Consider the following 25,256-nt stretch of genomic DNA (forward strand, 5'->3'; position numbering starts at 1 on the left):
ATTGGGAAGTGGGTTTAAAGCCCAATCAACACGATACGATCCTTTATACGATTTGATTACGATTCTATTTACGATCCAATTAAATCCAACATGTCCGATCGGGATTCGATTCGATTCGATTTGCCATTGTTTTGCAATGGCATATCGAATTGAATCAAATCAAATCCTGATCAAACATGTAGGATTTAATTGGATCGTAAATAGAATCGTAATCAAATCGTATAAAGAATCGTATCGTGTAGATTGGACTATAAGCCGTGATAGAAATAATTTTAAAGGAAAATTCCAAGAAGTATCTTTGGGTCGGACATCAAATAGGAATCACTTGTGTAATTTAAAATGTTGTCTTTCAAACGTTATTAGTAGTAGAAGGTGTAACCTCTCTCTCCACCCAACTGTGCCACTAGTAGAAATATAACTAAAGATTATTTGCATTGGAGCTTCTAAAGCCCCATACCCACAACAAGATTTTTTGGTCCTTTTTTTGGCCCTAAGTAATGTAACTGATTTTATGTTTTTTACTGGCCGTCTCGCTGCGGCCAAATGTATCAAAAGTGAGTTAATTGAATTAAATTAAGCCAGCGGCAATGTAACAGATGAAGCCGCCGGCTTCGGCTCTGCCTCCTCTCCTCCCCCTTGCCTCTCTCCTATAGAACACTGGCAACCGGGGGACACGCGTGTCCCCGAGAGTTGTTCCTCGCAAGAAACAAGCAGAGTGGGGAGGCTGCAGACATTGCTTCTGCCAGCACCCGCGCTGAAAGAACGAACGGCAGGATTCCCTGCCGCTACGAACGACTCTGGGGGGACACGCATGTCCCCGCCGGCTGCCAGTATTGTATAGGAGAGAGGCAAGGGGGAGGAGAGCGAGAGCCAAAGCCGGCGGCTTCATCTGTTACATTGCCGCTGGCTTCATTTAATTCAATTAACTTACTTTTGATACATTTGGCCGCAGCGAGACGGCCAGTAAAAAACAACAAATCGGTTACATTACTTAGCTCAGTTGCGCCTGGCTAATGGAAAAGTACTGACTTTTTTTTATATAGACAAATTATTTTTTTCCCATGATATTACGCAACATCGTTTAACGAAATGTACACCACCTTTGGCGATTGTTCATTTTTGAATGGCCGCCATGCTGGATTAAATTGCAGAGGATCGCTCCGATCCTCACTGATTTTCGCTGGTTTTGCCATGATCATATAAACGATTGTTCATGATGGCGCAAACAATTTGTAAACAAACAGATTTGCCAAGATGAATCGGGGAATAATCATTTGTCAGCGGCGATCTCCAATCCACCTGGCCATGGATATTTAGCTTTAGGCAAACATGTCCAGCTCTGACCCAAGGGCCAAATCTGGCTTGCAGTGCCATTAAATTTGGCCAGTACATGGATTCCTCACGTTGCATTATGTTTGACCTGCGAGCACCTCAGCCCTAAGCACTGAATATGACTATATGGCTAAGAAGACAGGGGCGGGGCGGTGCAAGAGGGCCAGAATGAGCAAACTGGAAGTGCTAAGGAAGGGAGGGGTGGACCTTAGATGGCCAGAACTGCACACAGATGACTGCATGCTGTCCTGCATGCTGATGTGACTGTACAGCTTGATGGGGCTCAGTTTGGCAAAGTGTATAGGACACCGTGACGTACGCACGTCACTTGAGATTTTTGCAGAGGTAGTGGTGGCATTTCTCATTTAAGGGATGCCAACACCACCACAGCAGAATTGGTTATTGGGGTACAGCAGAACATGTGAGGTATATGCGGGGGGTGGGGGGGAGATGAAGCAGCAGCATTTGGGACACTGCCACTCTGAGCCCAGGATCAGGTAAGGTGTTTATTTCAATCCTGGACGCCCGTTTGCATGCATGTGATATTGCTTGAGGATTTATGTAAGGTCACTAGTCACTAGACCACCAGGGGTGCTATGTATATTTTTTTTTTGGGGGGGGGGAGCACTAGACCACCAGGGAAGCTACATGGTGGAGGGAGAGGGGCCACTATACACCAGAGCACTGTAGGGGGGGGGGGGGGGGCATTGGTTTGCAACAGATCAATTCTTCCTAACAACAGGGACATTTTTCATTGGTCCACCATGAACCAATGAGAATCCTCCCAGTTGCTGAGAATTCCCAGTGGTCTTTTGCAATCCACTGGGAAGCCCCATGCTTCTGCCCGGCACCAATCTGTTTACCAGCTTTGGGACCAAGCAGAGAAGTCAGAAGTGGCAGAACTGGGACACATGAGTATTTGCATTTTGCATGTGGCAATGAGCCTAGGTAGAACCCATACTCCATGCAACTGTCGTTTTGCAGTCCATTCGGCAAAAAAATGCAGCAGGGCGGGACTCTGTGTTCCATTTAACAAGTGAAAGCAGATTCTATAAACAATACGATTTTCTTCCCGTGTTGAGTGGAGGTGTAGAAAATGTACCGAACAGGTACATTTTCTACACAAGTAGGCCCCACCCAAAATAGCTGCAATGATTCATTTCCTTTTTTTCACACACGTGCATGGATAAATAAAAAGCAGTTTCTTGCTCTTTACTGATACTGGCTATTAACGCACTGTATTAAACCAAGCATTTAAAAATGTGATTTATATTGTGGAGACAGACAAATGTTAGTAACTATAACTGTGAAGCCACGTGAATATAACAGCACTTACACAGTAAAGGGTTGGTTTTGGCAGCGAAAAAAAAACTGTAAACTTGGTTCATCCAATAAGCTAGCACCCTTGCTGCTTTGTAACCGTACTTTTTAGACATAACATACATTTTGCTGATTGTTGTGCTGCGTCCCTACTATTTGTATATCCACATGCATCGATATGCCTCTTTGCAACACACCGTTTATCTTTCACACTGAACTGATGTATTTAAAGAAAACCTGAACTGAAAATTAAAAGTCAAAATAAGCATAAAGTCATACTTACCTCCTGTGTACTCCTCAATCTCTTTTTCCTCTCCTGCATTCTGTTTGTCCACTGTGATCAATGGATTTCTCCGTCCTCCATTTGTAAAATGGCCATTACACCATAACAGCTTTCTGGTCAGCACACAGTTAAACTGTAACATCGCCCACTTGAGCCATAGGGAAACATGGACGCATCAGTTCTCCTCTCAGCTGTAACTGATAGCAACTGATATATAACCGACAGCAACTGATATATTTCAGTTCTGACAAAATGTTGTCAGAACTGGAAGGGATTATTGTCAGAAGAAAATGGTGAGCTTCTGAGAGGAACTGATGGCAAGGTAACTATGTAATGTTCATTTGAAGTTACCTCATGTGTTTATTTTAAATAATTTTACTCAGTACAGGTTCTCTTTAAGGCCACTTTCACACATGTGGCTGAACTGCACGCTTGCCATTCAGCTTCAATTCAAGGTAGCCAAATATTAACAATTGTAACCCCAATTGTGTCAGCATTTGACCCGTGGTGCAGTTGCCCAGCAGCAAAAGATCACATCAGGTCGCTTATCAGTAAGACTGTGCTCAGATGTGACTCAATTCAGTGGGCGCCTCTCAACTGCGCATGCCGAATGCTAACTGGTTGCACAGGAGCAACTGACAGGCAATGAATTAATTGCCTCCAGCCTCCAGTGTGAAATGGCCTTAGTGTGCAATAACTGGCCTGTGTGCCATTACAGACAATATTACTGTGTATTATATATAACCAATCAAGAAAGCTCTTCAAACCATTGTCAGGTAAGCCATTAGCTGATTAGAACCTGATTAATGCTGAGCAATCCAGCAATGTCACACACAGGAACATAATAGACTAATAACAGAAGTAACCAAGCCAAATCCAAATGACGTAAAACACAACCTAGATAGGACTAAACAGAGTGCCTGAATTCATGATATATGAAGACACCACATACCCTTCAGCAACAGAGGTGTTAAAGGACCACTAAACCTAAAATGTAAATTGTGCCATATAAAAAATGACCTAAACATTCATAGATGTATATTTAAAGTTATATTAATGTTTCGGAGATAAAGATTTTTTAAATACTTTGTCAGTATGGGATGTGGGGGTTGTTTCTGTCTATGAGACGTATTTTCCCAGCCAAGCTTTTGTTTGGAAAAGGTCACACTGAACAATAACCCTCGCTAAGCTGGATAACGCAGGTAAATACTACGCCAAATACTTGAAATATCTGTTCTGGAATGCAGAATATGAAATATACATTTGTGAATGTTACCTGCAGCTTTGTATATTAGCCAACTTATATTTTAGGTTTAGTGATCCTTCCCAATGGGCATGGTTCCCTTGCAGTACTTCTGTAAATACTAAGCAATGCTACTCCATAAGGCACTCTCAAAAACACAAAGCCGAAAGTCATGTGAAACTTCTGCATTTGGAAGTGTCTTGTAAAATAAAAGTGCTTAGTACTCATGTTTGTGCAACTCTTACATTTAATGCTGGACTCTCAAAGCACCATTACTTAATCAAAGTTGGTCAATGAGAGTCATCACATAGCATCTGCATGTGCAAAAGCCCACGTTAAATAAGCCTTGCTGTGATGTATGGAAGCTTTTATTAGATATGTAAGAGCCCCTCCTACATGGCAAAAAGCCCCAGCAATGGTAACACTTACGTGTGCATTGTCCCCAAGATTGCCGAGCCCATCCCCAACAGCAGTCAATCCTGTTACCGTATCGACAGAGTCCTGTAGAAGAAGCAACCTGTGTGGGCCACCTGTTTGAAGAGAAGTATAGTTATTATATGTAATCTCCAATAGAGGTAATCTATTGTGTCCACCCATTTTAAATGTCAGCACAAAACTTAATATTTTCTCAAAATGTTTCTTTAAACATATAGCATTATCATTTATACTCTCATCTGCCAACACAATAAAATCACTGACGGGTGGATGGAATAACAGATGACCCCAGTTCACAGGTGTCCGCTCCTGGACAGCTAACTACTGTGTAACAGCAAAGCTCCCAGAAGACCTGGTGTTTAGGAGATGCTTTAGCCCAGTTTTCTAGCCTTAATTCCTGACACTTATTATTTATTATTATTTAGTATTTGTATAGCGCCAACATCTTCCGCAGCGCTGTACAGAGTATTGTAAAGAGTATTGTCTTATCACTTAGCTGTCCCTCAGAGGGGCTCACTTTCTGATCCCTACCATAGTTATAGGTCTATGTATGTATCATGTGGTGTATGTATCGTAGTCTAGGGCCAATTGTAGGAGGAAGCCAATTAACTTATCTGTATGTTTTTGGGATGTGGGAGGAAACTGGAGTGCCTGGAGGAAACCCAAAAGACACGGGGCGAGCATACAAACTTCATGCAGATAGTACCCTGGCTGGGATTCGAACCAGGGACCCATGTACTGCCCTTCCCACCATTACCACTTTTTCTTGCCTAAAATATATATATCCCACCCTTTTATCCTGTAAAGTGTACCCGAGCCAAAGATCAGGTACAAAAGGAGATACCTAGCTGCAGTAAGGGAGCCTCAGGATCCTATTGAGGCTTCCCTCGGCTTTCTCCTGCCCCCCTTCACTGAGCGCAGACCCCGAAAAGATTGCCGACAACAGACTGTCAGCAATTTTGTCAGGTCCTTGCACCTTCTCAGGCATCATTGAGGATGCACAGTAGCTATGCACATGTCGCTCCCTGCTACTGCTCCTGGGCACCCGTGCTCGCGTGGCCACTCCACAATCATGCTCGTCAGAGAAGGGGAGTACAGCCCCGATATGCAGGGGGTCCACCCTCAGCATAGGGGGTCTGTAGAATGCAGAGGGAAGCCTCAGTAGGATCCTGAGGCTACCCTAACTGCAGCGAAGCAGGTGGTTTCAGTGCACGGCACTCAGTGCCAAGCCCTGTCATAGCAGTAATGTTAAACTACGCTGGGTGTCTGAGAGTAATTCGGGGGTCCAGCTTATTTAACGCCACCGGGGATTTGAGTGGCAGCAGGGTGAGCCATCATTTGGCAGGCAGTATAGAAGCAATAAGTGTGTTGTGTACATAAAATGAGTTGCACCATGTGCGCAATGCATGTTACATTGCTGGCATAAACATCAGTCAAATCATTGTGCTAAGGTACAATTATAATATAGGTTGCTGAATCAGTTGTAATTGTTTTTTTTTCCTTTGGCCAATCCATAACCTGGATAAACCAGAACCTTCATGTGGAATTTGGTATCTAGTTGCCATTTTCACAATCACAGATTTGATCAACAATTCTACATGTTAAATGAGCTGTTACCCTTTCAGAATTCGTGCTATGCGGTGACATATTAATGTATGCATGATGGTCAATAGTTGGTGGTCTATATATAAATGCTGCTATTCCATCTATGAATGAACCATTCCATTTGTAGAATCTTAATGAAAATATCCCAAGGGTAGCCCAGATAAAATATCAACAGGTCAACATGCTGCCCTGGTTGGGTGTCTCTGCAAGCTCATATAAACAAACAGAAGAAAGAATGTTCTGAGCAGCAAGGACCTGCTTGTGCTGGTGTTTACTCCCACAATCAACTACACAGTAACTACACCAACGCACGAGTAGTTTTCATTCCTCAACTACATTACTATTTCTACATACAAGACACATGAAATACACAGCAACATCTGTGCTGTCGTGATTGTATTTTGTGTTGTCACACAAATATGTTTCGGAATGTCAGTAAAGTAAAGAGAGTCAGATTTCTTTAGAAGAGCCATTAAGCTGTTTCAAACCAGACATAATTGCTCTTGGCAATGTGGTATTAGTATCTTTTTTTTCTTGAAAAATGTAATAATCCTGGTTGCTGGAATTTATTTAACTCTTTGCCAAGTGGAATTTTAGAAGTAGTGTGAATGAAAACATCGAAACTGTAGATGTACAGATAGATACTATTTTATATCAGCTATTGTACTTCTGAAGCCTAATAGATATGCAAGCTGCCAGTTAAACAATAGAGGAGTGTTTAACCTTTAGTAATATGATGGATACACACAGGATACAGTTAACTTCACCAAATGGAATTCTGACACTTAATTGCTGGTTTCTCCAGCACAGCCTGAGGATTTGTAGCTTGTCTGAAACCAGACTGCACAAGACACACGTACAGATAACATCATGGCATTAAAAATACATCATTCCATGGAGATAAGTCAACATGGACTGATATATTTACATTAAGAAATGCCAGCAGGAAAGAACAAACACATTTAAACCAAGAGCTGAGACTGTTGCACTTTGATTTTCTCTATGAAACAGTAAATGATCAGACATACATAATAGGTATTCTGAATTAAATATCTTAATATTTATACAGTGTCTTAGAAATATATTTGTACCCTTGTTTGTCTTGTTTGATCGCATTACACCCCAAAATTAAAATGAATTTTGATTTTGATTTCATGTAATGACCTTATCAATACATTCCAAAATGTTGAAGTGGAATGAACATAAACTATATTACATATAAATAAAAAAAACAAGTTAAAACTGGAAAGCTGTGAGTGCATATGCATTTTTCCCCTTTGTTATTCAAACCCCTAAGGGCTCTTTCACACCAGAGCCCTTTTTCAGCGTTTTAACGCAAAGTCTATACTTGGGTTAACCAAGGTAAAAGGAAAGTCCATAGGCTTTCATTTTACCTTTCACACCTGTCGCTGCGTTTCGATGCGTTGCGGTACGACGCATCCCGGTGCATTTTATTGTTGGGAATCGGCGTTTCCTGTTCGGGTTAATTAACTACTACTGCCGCTACTCAGCGTCGCACTGCAGATTCCCGTCGACACACCGCAACGCGTGCAGGAGCCGTTCTCCTGCACGTTTTAAGTGTGTAACCGGCCTAAATAATACTTGGTTCAATCTGAAGCCACATAATTAGCTGTGTGCAGTCAGTGTCACATGATCTGTCACATGATACCTGTATAAATAGACCTCTTCTAAAAGGCTCTTGACTCTACAACACTGTTAATCAGGCCACATTAAGACCAAAGAACATTACAAACTGGTCCAAGATAAAGTGTAGAGAAGTATGGATAAGAGTTTGGCTATAAAAAGACTCTTGTGCAAAGAAGAAAAAAAGTCGTGCCCAAGCAGCTTCATTTCTCTGGGCCTACATGGACCTCATTTGTGTATACCCAAGTCTGGATGCACTTGTCTACAGCCAAGGCGAGCAGCCAGAAAGTGAAGAAGGGCAAATTGTAAGTGTACTTCTTATTTAATTCCAAATTCCATGACAGATAATGTCATCCTTTTAAAGTTCATAGGTACTGATTCTCTTTATAAGAACCTATAGAGCTGATGAAATAAAATCCTTTGCTGATTTTTTTTATAGATTTTAAGCTGCACACAGTATTCACTAAGGTTAAGACATATGAGGAATATTTAGGGCAAGATGTATCACAAGAGTACTCATGTGCAATAACTATCACAATGTACCTTTTGTGTTATCCCGCAAAACTTGTTGAGAAGTGTCAGTAAGAACCAATGTTTATTAATTCCTGAATTTGATCTTATTGTGAGGTACTGTATATACTTGCGTATAAGCCTAATTTTTAAACACAAAAAATGTGCTAAAAAGTTACCCCTCAGCTTATATGCGGGTCAGTGGAGCAGAACTGATGGTGGAGCAGGTTTTGTTACTGGCAGATGAGTTTAAGGATTGTGCACTAGTGATCCTGCTCTTGCCAGCTGCCTCCCTGCTGTGTCCGTGCCCCCCTCCCCTACATCATGGTGTGCAGAGTGCATTGCTTAAGACTACCTGTGTCCCCGAGCTTGTGGAGTAGAGCCTGCATGTAACATGTCAGCGGTGCAACGATCGGGCGTTCTTCCTTTGTGGCAATCTATGTCTCTCATATCTATGACGCCATCTATTGGTGTCTTAGGACATAGCTGTATCATCCTTGAGTCACATCTGGCTATAGGGACAGGGGCTGACTTATACTGGGGCACATCAGGCGACTGTGGAGGGGTCTATACTGGGTAGGGGGCTTATACATGAGTCACTTTTTTCCTGGTTTCTGAAGGAAAAGTGGGTACCTTGGCTTATATGAGAGTATATACTGGTAAGTGCTTCACATAAATTCCTTTCCATGTTGGCCAAAGGAAGCCACTCCCTCATGCACAACCCCATCACCTCTTCTCCACTGACATTCTGATCAGCCTGTGCAGTGGTCGCTCCCTGCAATAGCCCTAACAATTAAGCAATAATTATTAACCACTTTACCCTTTAGGTTAGGAACACACTAGGCAGAAACGCTGGCGTAGCGGAAAACGCACATAATGCAAGTCAATGGGCCGCGTGAAAAAACGCATAGGTTTGCGTTCTGCAATGTGCATTTTTTTTTAAACGCAGGACTTGCTGCATATTTTTCAAAAACGCATCTAAAAAGCACATAATCATTGTCAATGGTGATGCAGAGGTATTGCGTATTAGCATTTTTAGTGCTTTTTTTTTGCTCTTTTTTTTTTAAAAAAAAACAAGATTGATTATGTATTTCCGCCTCCTGTTGACTTCCTAGTGATTAGCATAAAACACATCAAAAGCGCAAACAAAATGCATATGCGATTTATATATGCAAACTGCATACGCACGCAAACCGCAAGAAAAACGCATGTGCAAAACAAAAATGCAAATGCAATGAGAACGCACACAAAATGAACTGAAAATGCACAAATGCATATGCAGCAAAATGTTAACTTTCACACACTGACTAGTGTGTTCCCAGTATCAGTGTTTTTTCACATTATGCATCTGTGCAATTTTCACATTTCAGCATTCCTCCCATTCATTTTCCAGTATCTTTATCACTACTCATCACAACTAAATGATCTATATCTTTGGGGGGGGGGGGGGGGGGGGGGGACTGCCACCAATTAGGCTTTTTTGGGGGTTGTATTTGTTTTCAGTAATTACTTTATTTTCTATGCATTTTCAAGGGAACAACAAGGGGAAAAATAAAAAAGTACACTATTTCTCCATTTCCATCCACTGTGGTTTAAAAAACAAAAACAATGCTATCGTACATAAAACCCACACATTTTATTTGCCCATTTTTCCTGGTAATCCCAGCATTTAAATTGTGTCCCTAGTGCAATGTATTATACATTATATATTATTTGGAAGTAAAGGTGTATTTTTTCTGTGTTGTGTTTCTTGTTTTCACATTGTACCCTCGCAATAATTACAAGCCCTCATTTGCAAAAATAACAGTAATATACCCTCATGGCATACATATTTAAAAAGATGAGTCATTAAGGTAACATTTTATGTATTCTGTTTTAAATTCTGTCACTTTGTTTTATTTTTATAAGCTTTTTATTGTGGTACTGAATACATAAAAATAAAAAAGTAGTGCTTTTGATTCAGTTTGTTACTAAAAGTATTTCACAAGACACAGGTCTCAACTAAAAAAAGACCTTAAAATATATTAAAAGGATACCTGATATATGTCATCTGATAACTATCTGGGCATCTAGCATGCCATTAATGACAAAGTGTCCATGTGGCTTTGGACAGGCCAATTTTTTTCCACAAAGTATTTTAGCACCATAATTTGTTTGCATAGCCCCAGAAGAGTCTGGACAGCAGAAAAATGCCATAAATGTCACCATTATGGAAAACTAAGAACCAGGGCTATTCAAAAGAGGGTGTTTTGTAAGCTACTGATCCATGTAATTTTGCTGAAACGTTCCCAAGTTTGATCATAACTTTTCTCATAATGGATTGCATTTGTCACTACCTATTTTTTATGTGACAGGGGTTCAAGCTATAAGATACATCAAAATATATTCTACAACTCATTATGATTAAAATTAGGTCACATATAAGTCATTTGATAAACTGGACGCACAACAATCCATTACACTCATGGTGTGCCTATGGCATTTTTGCAAGCCATTTTTTTTTTTTTGCAAAAATTGTTACAGCCCCATTCTTTGCATAGGCCCAGAAGAGTCAGGACATCAGAAAAAGGCCACAAATATCATCATTATGGAAAACCTAACAACCAGGGATATTTAAAAGTGGGTATTTTGTAAGCTACTGACTCTTGTAGTTTTGTTGAAACTTTCCCAAGTTTGATCATAACTTTAAAAACGACATTTATTTGAATGATGGATTGAGTTTGTCCATACCTAATTTTTATGTAACAGGGGTCCAAGCTATAAAACACATCAAAATGTATTCTACAACTCATTATGATTAAAATGAGGTCACAGACACGTCATTTGATAACAAACTGGATGTACAACAATCCATTAATCTCGAGGTGCACCTATGGCTTTTTTGTAGGCCTTTTTTTTTTTTTGCACTAATTCTTATGACAACATTCTCTGTTTGCATCACCCCAGAAGAGTCTGGACATCAAAAAAAGGCCACAAATCACTATCATGGAAAGCTAACAACCAGGGCTATTCAAAAGTGTGTATTTGTAAGCTACCGACTGGTGTAGTTTTGCTGAAACTTTGCCAAGTTTGAACATAATTTTGAAAATTATATATTTTTTTAATGATTGATTGAGTACGTCCCTACCTATTTTTATGTGACATTGGCCCAAGCTATAAAATACATCAAAATGTATTCTACAACTCATTACAATTAAAATGAGGTCACATACACGTCATTTGATAACAAACTGGATGCCGTAATGCCTGGGGCACTACGTACTTAGCAGATCTATAAAAATCAAGAAGTCACGGATAGCCAAAGGTCATACACGTATCAGAAACAGAGGTACCAGGAGTCAGACAAAATCAGAGTCATTAACAGGCAGAGGTCAGAACAGAGTATCAGATGACTGCAGTACAGAGAGGATAAGGCAGAGCCTGAGTCGTAAACAGGCCGAGGTCAGAACTGAGTATCAGATGTCTGTAGTACAGGAAGGATGAGACTAATCAAAGTGAGGGGCACGCCGGGTCATACACAGGATAACAATCAGGAGAAAATACAATATAATATACAATATACAAGACTGATCTAACTAGAGTACATATATATCGACAGGGTCTGCATATATACATATATATATATATATATATATATATATATATATACAGTATATATAGCTCTGAAAAACTAGCTGACTTAGGCACAATAGCAAGACAAGGTCCAGCGCACAGCGTACTGATAGCTATAACAGACAGCAAGTAACTGAATGCCCTGGGCTTATATAGAATGAATGGATCACAGACCAAGACCCCAGGAAAATTGGACCAATCAGCAACATTCCTGCAGCAAGTGTCAGCTGACCACAGGAATCAGCTGACACACCTCAGACACGCCTCCTTAATCTATAAAAGCAGTCTCTCCTCCTAGGGAGACTGCCAGAAACAACATGCTGACTCACATCTACAGGGGAGCTAGGGATGTGTCTGAACAAAGAGGAAGAGGAAGCATCTTGCAGCTGCTCAACATCGTCAGAGCAGCCTCCAGAGACAACACCAGATAAGTTTGTTACAGATGCACAGCAATCCATTATTGATTACCCTACCCTACTGCTGATTATTCTAAAGGTGTGCCTTTGGCTTTTTTTGTAATTCTTTTAGATAGGGACTGGTTAGTATTAGGAGTAGGTGGTGGGTGGTTAGGGTAAGAAGTAATTGAGGGGTAATTAGGGTAAGGCATAGTTAGAGGAGGGTTCAGGTGAGAATTAGGGTACGGTGGGTGATGGCAGAATAATAATTTATAACTGAATATTAAAAATAGGCAATTGAATTAATTTTGTTTTTTTCACTACAGTCCCTTTTTAAGAGACTAAAACTAACTTCAGATCTCATTTAATTCTATGCAAGTACCTGACTGTTTAACTTTGTGGAATGTATGGTTTAAACAATACTTAATCAACTTTGTTTTACTAGTTAGTACTCTTTTCTCACAGTGCTAGGATTCTGGATTCACATTCTGTCACGTACAAGCGTCATGTATTAGTGCTGATCTTCATAAACACGATGCAGAGAGATTCATTTTACCTCAAATAAATGCAAATGATTGAAAAAGAAGCTTATTTAATTTCACAACAACTCGAGGCAAAAAGCAAATTTCATTAGTAAACTGCTAAAAACATTTCACAGGACAGAAGTCAAAAAAGGCTGTCCAGGATACCTTTACAGCCAAACTTCAAGAAAACAATATTTACCGTAGCTTTGGATGATGTTGAAAGAAAATTAAAAGGTCTTTTGGCTTTTCACTTCTCTGTGTGTTCCCATAACTGAATTCATAAAGACTAATTGAGAATTAAGTCTGACAAACGCTGCACAGCAGAAAGCTTACTCTTAATCTTTTAAATTAGCCAATAAATGGAATCATCCTGACTCTAAACTTCTTCATAAAGATTGCGATTTAATTTGTGAAATATTTGATAAAAATAATACTGTAGTTTGTCTCCTCAAAACAGCTATTAAGTGAACCTTAACTCTGGCAAAAAAAAAAAAAAAAAGTTCAACTTACCTGGGGCTTCTACCGGCCCCTGCAGACATCCTATGCCCACGCATTCATGGAGTGATCCTTAGGTTCCCCGTATTGGCTAAGTTTAATTTAGCCCTAGCCACGCCGTCCTCGCTCATGTCACCGTGCTGCGCATGCACGTGAGCAAGGACCCACACAGCCAGGGCCGTGCAGGTGCAGTGGCTCAGCGTCTGGCTAGTCGCCGAAAATGAAGCTTAGCCACTTCGGGGGACCAGAGGATCGTTGCATGATGGCGCGAGCACAGGACGTCTACAGGGGGCCAGTAGAAGCACCAGGTAAGTTAAACTCTTTTTTTAGCTTCCAAAAGTAGAAGTGACCAGCGCAGGATGGTGCAAAAAGTCAATTTATTTACTTTCACGGCGTGAATAACATCAGCCCAAACATGCAATCACCTGACAAAGAGCGGTTATACCGCTTGAAACAGCGACAGTCCGTTGTCAGCAGACCTGGAGTGTGGACAGAGGCTAGCTTTATCCTAGAAGTGTGTCCTTCATTTACTGCATGCATCTGAGAACTATGAATACTTTCTAAGAGCTGTATTTACATTCCGACCTGAAATTGGATGTTTGGGCTGATGTTATTCACGCTGTGAAAGTGAATACATTGACAGCTATGATTATAAAGTGTAGGAAAGTGATAACTGAACCAACTGATGGAAATAATCATTACCCTTGTTGCTTTTCTTTCCCCTCAGTTAAAGAGCAGCGAAGTTCAAGAGGTTGAACTTAATTGACATATCTTTTTTTTCAAAGTAGATAGTTATGTAACTTCAGGCGACCAGCTAAAAGCACAGCTAAGATAAATAAATTAATTATTTTTACTTGCCAAAGGAATTAGAATTCTGTTCTTCAAGCTCACAAAGCACCAGTATGCCAATGATAACACAGTTTCTATCAATGTTGTCGTTTATTATGGTGTCACATGATGTAGCCTTCAGCTAAACAAGTGGTCGACGAGCAACGGTAGTTGCTAAAATGGGAGTTAGTGCAAAATCTTCAAACGTTAAAATAGCCAGATTGCGGTTTACAGCAAAAAAGTTTATACTATTTACACTGTCCACAAGGTGAAGATGGAGGAGCACCCATGTAGAGGAAAAATGGTTGTGTGCCCAAGCCTTAGATCCCAGTACCATAGGGACCTTTAATCCAATCCACGACAAGAGGCTTGCACCACAAAAATCAAAGTTCATGGCTGAGTGGCTTGAGAAAGAGCTAGGAGGCTCGAAACAGCGGGCTGTCGCTGCTATTGCCATTTTTATCATCTTTAACCTTTATGTCATTTTTAATGACTAATCAATAAAGAGCGTAACTTTGATTTTTGTGGTGCCAGCCTCTTGTCGTGGATTACTATTTACACTGAAACTAAATTCAGAATGATCACTTAAGATTTGACATTCTTAACCATTTAAAGATATTATTTTTCCCCTGCAAAAGTAAATATGGCTACAATCCAAGCCACAAGCTATTAAAGGGAATCTATTAAGGAACTATGTCCTATGACCAGCTAAACACACTGAAGTCTAGGCTGTTCCAAGAGTGACACATTGATCTCTGCATATTTATGCCTACTGTGCACTAGATCCAGCAACAGTGCTGTTTTACCAATCTGAACTAATTTCAACAGAAATAGTTAACTTTTGATGCAAGTTAAACTCCAAGAATGAGAATAAAAACAAATCTCCCATACCGCTCCCTCTCTAGTTATATTGCTATGTAAGAAAAAGGCTTTGAATATCATTTTAGACTTCAGAAAGAATCTTCTGGCCAGTGCATTTGCTGTTTCTCCATGCTCTGCGCATTTGTTGGGGATTCACAAGACAGGGCTCCATCATTATTGCCATGCAGCCAATCTTTTGGTACCTTATTAAACTTACAGAAGTAGTTACACAACCATTTAGGGTTTAGGGCAACTGTAGTGCACTCCTCTCTATCACTGCCATGCGGAGTATAGGGGGCAGCAAGATCCCAATCCCAGCCTGCTGGCCCACTAGTAGTGCACTTTCCATGGCCAGAGCCCCCCCCCCCCCAAATGCTCCTCCTGAAGAAAAAAATAAAGCTTTTTTATGGTATTTTATTTTGTTTTTGAATCAAGCAGTCTTAGATAGGAGGAAATAATGGGTGGCATCGTTCAAATTATGCACTACCCATATGTAGCCTTTACAAGTGCCGGAAAATGGTAACACTATATTGCTTGCTCTGACTTTCAATAGTACAGCACACACACTCCAAGCTATGCTCCTAATCTTTTGATGCTCTGTGGAACTGAATAACTGAATCTTCCAATGCACATTATTATTAATGTTATTATTATTTATTGTATTTATAAAGCGCCAACATATTACGCAGCGCTGGACATTAGTTTAGGTTACAGACAATATTTAGGGGTGACATACAGCAATATGACAATACAGGAATACAAGAAAGACCAGATCACGCAGCACAGTATGTGTACAAGGTAATGCTTAGTCAGTCACTGGATGGAGCATGGAGACTAGGCAAGTTAGGTTCACTCAGGTGCATAGCGTGAGTTCACAGTAATGGAGGTGCATGTCATGTGAAGTGCTCTGTATAGTTTGCTACTACAGTTTTTTCTAGCACTCTTCAAAGTATGCCCCAACTGTCCAGTGCACCTATATTGTAGCCCAGATCCAGCAACCCAAATCTTTTCTAGCTTTCCATCTTCCCTGAGTGCATTCCGGCTTTCTGGGGCACCTGGCAGTATGTTCCCAGCTTTTTAGAATTTAAAAATATAGTCTTATGCTGGGCATACATGGATAGATTCTCCCTTATCAATCGAGCCGCTGATGGCTCGATTGATAATATCCGACAGGTTCGATGACCCGTCGGATAGATTCCCCGCTTGATTGGCGGACAATAGCGGAGAATCGAGCGGCTGATAAGGCATACCCGCGGGGACGAAAGGGAATCAATCCACGCGGACGAGCGGTGACGCGCCGGCATCGAGCCGCTGTCTGTGTATGCCCAGCATAAGACCACCTCTAACTTCTAACACATAGGAGGGCTGCATTGTGTCAGAAGCTAAGTGCTGACAGAGACTGGAAGCTGCAACGTGATGATTGCTGTGAAAGTAACAGTGAATTATATAGTTACTTCCACCTTGCTATTACATAAGAGTACCTGGAGTTTTAAATGGAGCCTCTGGGAGCAAAGCATTATACAAAACAGTGGCATGTTACTGGATGACAGCAACTTCAGTTACAGAAAAACTGAGTAAACAATGACATGTAACAGAGAAATGACAGCCACCAATGCACCATTATGAACTCCTAGCCTCCAGCAACAGCAATCCACAATGGCTCCTACGTCCATATATTATTTATGGCACTCACCGTGCAGCTCATCTTATCGTACTACATGACCTGCATGTCCTGCTCATAACATTCCCACACACCCCTATGACCCTTATTCATCATTAAACCATTGTGCACCACCACCCTGCTCATAACTCCACCACCACCAAGTCACTGTGCCCTCTATAGCCTCATAAGTGGTTAGTGACTTAGCCATTGTGGTGACATACAGTGGCGAGTTAGAAGCAGCTGCACACACTGAATCCAAACTATTATTGTGATTTACGCCTATTAAAAAAGTATGCACTTCACAAGAAAATCCTCACCATACCTCTTCCACTATTGCCAGTGGAGCAGCGTCCATTCTAACCTTTGGTCAGTATGATGGAGATTTGGGGAGCATCTTTTTATTATATAGAAGAAACAGGATGAAATAAAAAAAATGGCAATCATTTGAGGACATGAGCTTTAAAGGAGATGCAAGCTAAAAAAAAAATCTTTGTATTACTAATGCTACTGATGTAATAAAGGCAAAGTACATTAGTACTACCTAGCTAAACCTCACCCACTGTTAAACATTTCTGATAAGTGAGTTTCAGTATCGAATTCAGCCTTCTACTATCTTAAAAACACAAATGCAGCCTAAAAAATGTTAAACGCAAACGCAGGCTTAAAAAAATGCAAAACACCCTAAAAATGCAAATGCAAACTAAAACCTTAAAACACAAATGCAATACGATTCTGGGAGAGGTGCTCGCAATCTTGGAACTATGAGAGCAGCAATGGAAATTAGATGAGGGGGAGAGGCTAATTATATTAAATTGTAACAGGAGAGGGAGAGATTAAAAAAAAAAAATTTAGGGGAAAGAGGCAATTAATGACTGATGACCCCACATTTGATCTTGATTACACTTAAAAACTGAGCAGACGTTGTTCTCTCAGGAGGTAATATCAGGTGACTTTTTGAACTGTGGCAGGTTCCACTCACTTCCTTGTTGTTTTACACATCACCTGGCTCCCTCCTGAATGTCCTATGCATACTTAACAAGCATCAGTCCCCCTTTGGTGCTCATTAACGGTGCAATTTTTTAATCAGATGCAATCTTCTGATGCACATTTAATGATCAAATTGCACAGAAAACTGTGCAGTGTGTGGCAAAAATCATTGTAAAATGATTCTTTGGTCGATTGAAACAGAAAATTTAATTTTTGAGTTTGATTTTACAATCGTATCGGAAGAGACAACATGCCTTAATTTACCCCTTTATGGGAACAATTGATAGTTACCATACGATCACTTACAGTCATAAAAAGTGCATCAAAATATTGCATCTGATGAAAAGATTGTACTGTTAATGGGCACCTTTTAAGTGCTAACAGCTGCAAAACATGCATCAGAGGAGCAGGCAATGTGAGGCTCTCTCATGATGATTGCAATTTGTAAATTACGGTTATATTTCCTGGGGCCCAGAGAGACCCAGGTGAATTTCCCAGAATTCATCTTGAATTGCTGTCTGTGACCTCATTGCAAAGTTCAGTCTTATAATGTCAATGCATTTCCTTACAAAGAATCAAAATGATGCAAATGTAGTGACCATCTGACCCACTTATCCATCTTCTCAAAACACACCTCTGTAAAGTGAAAGAAGTCTTCCTTTGGTGCCCTTTTTTTACCTTCATCTGTGTCATCACTCAGATGCTGCAAAATGCATTATAATCATTCTGACAACAACTGTATGCCTTTTCTGTAACACACACCAGACAGACTTCAGGGAAGCCACTGGTAATCCAGCTACATTTCCTTCGACTTTCATCACCTTAAATGATTGTTTATGATGGTTTGGGTGAATATCAAGCACTATACAGGTATCACCTCACATCGGCGGCCTCCTATCCTGTCAAGTTGCAAAACAGTTTATCATTGTTCTGGTGCCCACAGAGAGAGCCTTCTAGTTCATCATTACCCTATTCACTGAGGAAAACAGGCTCTTGAGCAGACAACAGATCCAAGACTGTCACCAGGAATTATCAATTTTCAAAATCATTTTCCTAGGTGTGTACATAGCCAGTGCTTAGGTTCAGCTCTGTCATGAAGTTTGCAATACAGTACAGTACATTCTGCAGTAGCAGATTAAGATGAAAGGTGGGATAGTTGAAGGCTCCATATTCACCTTACTCTATCACCAGTATAACTACCGTAAGTTAAACTAGTAACAGGACGGTTTAAACTAAAAGTGAAACCAACATCACTAAGCCCAAAAGGTTAAAGTGCAGCAATGTGAAAAACTAAATATGCAGCAATCAGATTTAATTTATCACTGTTATAGAACAAGAAGAAGAATGAGAGATGTTTTGCTTACTTCGAGTACCTATACATACAGGTTGACTTCATTAGTATTGCGTGCTAGTTTACCAGGTCAGCTACCATTTGAAAAGTTCAACAGCCAGTAATGTTAAGTGCTGCCACCATGAATCATACACTGCATTCCATAGTTCCAGCACTTCTCATATTCTTTGTGCTACCTGTCATAGCATGACCTGCTCTTCTTATCTTACACAGTCACTTACATCTTAATGACTCTTGTCTATGTCTACAGTCACTGTTTGTGGTGTGTGCAACACATCACATTTTACTATGAACTTTACACTTAAACTTGATGGCACATTTACACACTTTAGTACGTTTTCACTTTTGTATACATGTATAAAATTTGGTGTTCACTTACAGTACTATAAAGTAGAGAACTGCAGTACAGTAAGTTCACAAAAGTGGCAATCTAAACCCTCCATAACTTTTCTAATCATGAATGGCTGGTTCTTCCCACATATCCTATCTGCAGAGAACCAATAATAGCAAAGTGATGCCCATTTTTAAACAAATACCCCTCTTCACTACTATTGATTGTTAATGGGGTCTGTCACGTTCAAAGATCCCTATCAGATTTGATTACCCTTTTACAAATTTTGCAATGGTAAATGCCAATAAAAAAGTCACGTGATCATCATGCTGAAAAGATGCAGTCTTTTCATCCAGTAGACACCTTTATAAATGTGGCAGACAGAAAAATGTTATTTCAGAAAAAACTAATGGCATTTTTCTGGAGAACCCTTATCAATAGGACTCTCATCTCTTCCTATTTATTCTGTAATCTTGCTATTTATTGCAAAGATTTCCTAAAAAAGTGTTATTCAATTTTACAACTGGTTTGCCATTAAATAATATCTTTCTAGTTTTTGGTACAGCCCTGTAAATGTTGCTGTATCGAATGATGTGTTGGTAGCTGCACAACACATGACATAGTAAAGTACTTTATTAAATGGAGGAGATAAGGTCAATGACAATTATAAACTGGAAAGAAATGTTGCTATAAATTATTTATGTTAAAGGTACAAATACAGCACGGGATAGATTTTGAAAGCAGAACTAAAATAAAAAAGGCAGTTTAGCATACAGCAGCCTTAATACTTAAAGAGTAACTCTCACTTAGCACAAAATCCAGCTTATGTCAGTGCTACACAAGTCCTTTTGTAACTGAATACCATTAAATACTATCTTTCAACTTCAGTTTGCAGCTGTTGACTAAAAAAATTCAATATACTTATTTACAGTTTTATTGCACAAAAAAGACAGATCTTACAGGTCCATTGGTGTGCTTAGAATTTATATACAGCAGCTGGAACAGTCCTATATCTGCAGCAGCTGACTATGGCTCTAAGAAGCTATTGCAGCGGCAGCACAGTACATGGAAAGCCTTACAGCAGTTGCCATAGGAAACACAGATCTGTATGCTAGTGTGTTAAAATATTTGTAATGTATAGAGTTGTGTTGATAAGGATGGCATTTTTAACCAAATGGATCTACACGGTAACGCTGTGCCTTGTAAACTGATATTGTCACAAATACATTATCCATGATATTGTCACAAAGATACTGTCCATAGAAGTTCTAGTCAGCGAACCTATTTTAGTCCTCTGTACACCACTCTGTTGGCAGACTTAATACCCTTTTGCTGACATCAACAATAATAATCCCCTGGTTCTTTAGAATCCACTAAGATTTGACAAGGATATGAGTCCAAAATGTTGCAAAACTAATAAGAAAAAAATTCAGTATATTCAAATTTAGAGTTGACTACCAAGGGAGCAGACTGATTTGAAAAACTGATTAACATGGAATTCAGGTTTACTGACATACATCCCTCTAGGTTGTAAGCTTGCAAGGTTCTCCTCCTATTGTTTCTTTGTCTGTTGTAATTTATCATATGAACATGTACCAATATTGGTGATGCCTCAAACCACACATTGACTATATATGTATTTTGTACTTGTATTGCTGGATGTCTTGATCGTACAGTGTTTTCACATGTATTTATGTTCGCCAATATTTGTTTTGTACTATGTACAGCACTACGGGAGATGTTGTCTCTATATAACAAAAAAATAATATAATACACCAACAGCTCATTCACTATATTCACTAAATAAGTTGGCATGTTGTACAGAAAAAGGACTACAGGAGGCATGACTTTCTATTCCAGTTTCATGTTTTGCTCACAGTATAGCAGAAGGCTGGATACTGCATTTAGAGTCATACGTGAATAATGAAAGTCCATACTTGGCTTTACAAATTACACTTCTTAAATAAATAGTAAAGACAAGTGGCAGAATTCCCAATAAGGCAATGTTATGAATTGAGTCAAGGGCACAATGTTAACAGCAAGAATTAAATATAAGCCAACATAAACAAATGGTTTCCTGTAAATTCTGTAGATAGTGTAATGATTATAAACTGTGATAGAAGGGAGCTGCTTTGGACAGTTCAGGCCTTTGACCCTGCAGTGTATCTGAAGTGAAATAACAGTGGCGTATTAATGGGAGATGCAGAGGTAGCGACTGCACCAGGGACCCTGGACTAAAGAGGCACTCCTTTAACTGCTGCATTAGTTTCACATTGGTGCTATGCTGGCAATGATCACCTCTGTATATGCTTTGAATTGTGGTAATCATTAACAAACTGTTCACCTCCCGCCCTTACAGCAAACCTGAAATGAAGACAGAAATAAAAGTTATATACTTAACTTGGCTGAGGGAAACTTCCGGATAGTCCTGAGGCTGTCCCCATCATCCTTGACCCCACCCACCCAGCGCTGGGACCCTCTAAGCAAACCTGACAAGAGCTTGTCAGATTTAATTTTGTAGTCTCGCTCCCCTCCATGTATGAGCATGGCCCTAGTGTGCCTGTGTGACTCCTGGCCATGCATGCACAGTACCACTCATGCATGGAGGAAAAAGCCATGCACAAGTGGCTTCATGCCTCTGCACAAGCTTGCCCATGGCTTGCGCAGACGAGCAGTGGCTACCATGGTACATGGAGGGGAGCATGGCCGCAAGGAAGAAGAGAGTCCCAGCAAGCAGCAGAGGGTTTGAGGAGGACACAGGAAGCCTCTGGATCATATAGATGCTTCCATCTAATATGCTATCTATATTTTTTTCCTTATTTGCCCACAAGTTTGCTTTAAACCTCTTTGTTACTGCAGCTGTTCTTGGCAGGTTTTGGTACATTTCAATTGTACGAGGGGGCCCAATGTACAATTCACACTAGAGCACTGAGTTGCCTAGTTACACCACTGTGAAATAAATTAATATCAAGTAGGCAAGTCTGCTGCTCACCAGCTATGAAGTTTCTGGCTGACTCAAAAGCTTCGAAAATTCTCCTATGCAGATGCCATCTTTCTGTAAACTAGTAGTAGTTGTCCTAGCTGTAATAAGTGCATAACATCTGTTACTTTTCTTAAACTACAGGTTTGCTTTAGCAAAGCTTTGAGACGTTTTTGATGTATGAAGTAGGCTTACACCACGGCAGTACTGCCCAATACACCTGCTTCATATTTATAATGAATGGGTCAGTCATGTGCAGACTGATGGTCTTCAGCAAATGCAAACAGGCTGGTATTCCACTGTTTCCTTTTATGTTTTGGGGGCCTCATTGATGAGAATCCTCCTTCATAAGTCCAGACCTAGTGCAACAATCTCACATACGAATTCTCCTTATAATAAAAAAGAGAGGTGGCCAATTTATCTCACCAGCACAATTACAGACATATTTGTTTTGGGTGGACTTACCCTTTACTATACACACACAACTCAGGGCTCCTCAAGTAGGAGGAATAAAAAGTTCATTGGTCCACCTCAAACTAAGAACTCTACTTCTGAATCATGAAAAAAAGATTGCCAAAGTTTTCACCCAAGTCATATTATTAAGCAGCACAATAGAAGAGTTATTTATTTTGGCTGTATAGCCTTTGTAAATAGTAGTGTTACATTGAAAAAGTGGTAACAAAGTTCACACCAGGTTGAACAAATATATTAATGATATTAAAAACTTTAGCACCCAGCCAAGAAAACACTGCCAGTTCTGTTTCAGTAAACAGGCTTCAGGGGAGTACAGACTATACAGCTTGCTGTAGCTGCACGTAGCAGCAATGACAATTCAAGGTCTAAACAGATATTTAATGCTACATTAAAAGGATGCTAAGTTTAATTGGACTTTTTATGCTTTGGCATACTGTATTATCTAATGCAAACTGTGACTGGTTTGGGTCATTGAACAACATTTTACATACACGTTATTCTACAAATTTTCAATCGGAAATAATGCCATGAGAAAACATTGTTTAATGAAAACTTAACTTATATTTTACCAACAAAAGGATCATACCAGGTACTGGAAGGTGCTTCTTTACTTTGAGTCCACAGATCATAATGAACAGGCATACATTTTTACTCTATCATTATTGATTAGAAAAATATTTCCTGGAAAAGGAGGCTGGTATATTTCTTTCCTTTTAAACAATGATGTACATTAACTCTGATCCACTGCATCTAATACTCTTAGCCATAGATCCTGAACAAGCATGCAGATCAGATGTCTCTGACTCAAGTCTAGCTGGATTAGCTGCATGCTCATTTCAGGTGTATGATTCAGACACTGTTGCAGCCAGAGATCAGCAGGACTGCTAGGCAACTGGTATTGTTTAAAAGTAAATGAAGATGGCAGCCTCCATTTGTCTCTTTTCTCGAGTTCCTTTTAAGGTCAGAGGTTTTTGATAAATGATCTGTTGTGAAAAGCCATCAAGCCCTACACCCTTCCCAGCCACTACAAGCTTACCTGTTTACTGTGATCTGTATAATCACAACGAAGCAGCCTCAAGGCCCGTACCCACCTCGCGATTCTTCCGAAGACCGGTATTTTTGGGGGGTGATGAGCGATCGTTTCTGCAATCCTGTGAGGCGGGTACGAGTGCGTGATTAGGCTATAATGACCATCATGGCATATCGGATGTTTAAGATCCTCAACGACTCCAGCACAAAGTTCAGTGATCGTTTCAACTCGCGCCCGACGTGTGACATTGAATGTTCCCACGTGCAGCAAGCTGGATCGGGGAACCTCGTTCGTCATGAGGTGTCGCTGTAAGGTTCCCTGATCCATCATCAGGTAAGTATTTAGCTTCACACATCCTCCAGTGCATGATGTAATCCCTCTATGTGACTAGTAAGACTATTCCCACTATTTTTATTGTTAGTTTAGGCAATAATGAACATTAGTGTATACACTTACTTTCAGCTTGATCGCCTGCCCCCTGGCGGTATTCCCGAGCATAGCTTGGGCTAAGGTTTAGATGCTGGAAGCGGTAAGCCCCAGCTACGCTCGAGCTAGTTAAAATAGCAGCTGCTGCTTACCTGGATCCCGCACTTGATCCGCGCTGCCCAGAAAAGACTCCAGGCCTCTCCAGCCAGCCACCGGGATCCCCAGCTTCTCTCTTCTTCCTGGATTTCAGTGGCCAATTAGTGGCGGTACGGAGCGGAATGACATCATCGGGACGGCACTTAAAATTAAAGTGGACCTGAACTATTGCACATGACAGAGAGATACAGCCTGGATGTGTCTAGAAGAATTTAGCCTGTCTAATTGCCCTCTCCATCTGATCTCTGGCACAGGACAGCAGGATAACAGAGAGAAATACACCCAGTATGTATGTAGAGAGTATAGCCTGTCTAATTCTCCCATCTGGACCTGATCTATTGCACAGGATAGAAGGATAACATAGAGAAATGCACCCAGTATGTATGCTGAGAGTTTAGCCTGCCTAATCCCCCCTCGTTTGTCTATAATCACACGTTGTAATTTGATCTCTCCCCTGTGTCACATGACTACCATGGCAGATAAGCTCATTTGAAAGCACAGGATCTTAATAACATATAGACATTTGGTTTCCAACTGCTTCCGAACTAAGTGCTTCTGCGGATCTGCCTTACGCTCCATCATCACCACAAGATGGGTCCTGTGACGTCCCCTTGACGACGGTCATCAGCGACACCTCTTCCTGCCAGTGGGTATGCGTGACGTCACGTAACATTACATGTTGGGAGTGAACAAGGCTTCAAGCGATCGCGGTACTTTGTGCAGGAGTCGTCGGGGATCTTAGCAATCTGATCTGCTGTCACGGTCGTTATT

At 40.4% G+C, this 25,256-nt stretch overlaps 1 protein-coding gene across 6 annotated transcripts in view; it reads right to left on the reverse strand.

The window, feature by feature from the left end:
- Nucleotides 1-25,256, reverse strand: part of NPNT (nephronectin) — a 144,420-nt gene that overhangs the window by 98,317 nt on the left and 20,847 nt on the right. For all 6 annotated transcript variants that reach the window (XM_068231325.1, XM_068231300.1, XM_068231308.1 and 3 more), the window contains exon 2: nucleotides 4,608-4,708. In XM_068231325.1, the coding sequence (XP_068087426.1) occupies nucleotides 4,608-4,708 (101 nt within the window). The remainder of the gene's footprint in view (nucleotides 1-4,607; nucleotides 4,709-25,256) is intronic.

The sequence above is a fragment of the Hyperolius riggenbachi genome, chromosome 1 (assembly GCF_040937935.1).
Source record: "Hyperolius riggenbachi isolate aHypRig1 chromosome 1, aHypRig1.pri, whole genome shotgun sequence".
Lineage (NCBI taxonomy): Eukaryota > Metazoa > Chordata > Amphibia > Anura > Hyperoliidae > Hyperolius > Hyperolius riggenbachi.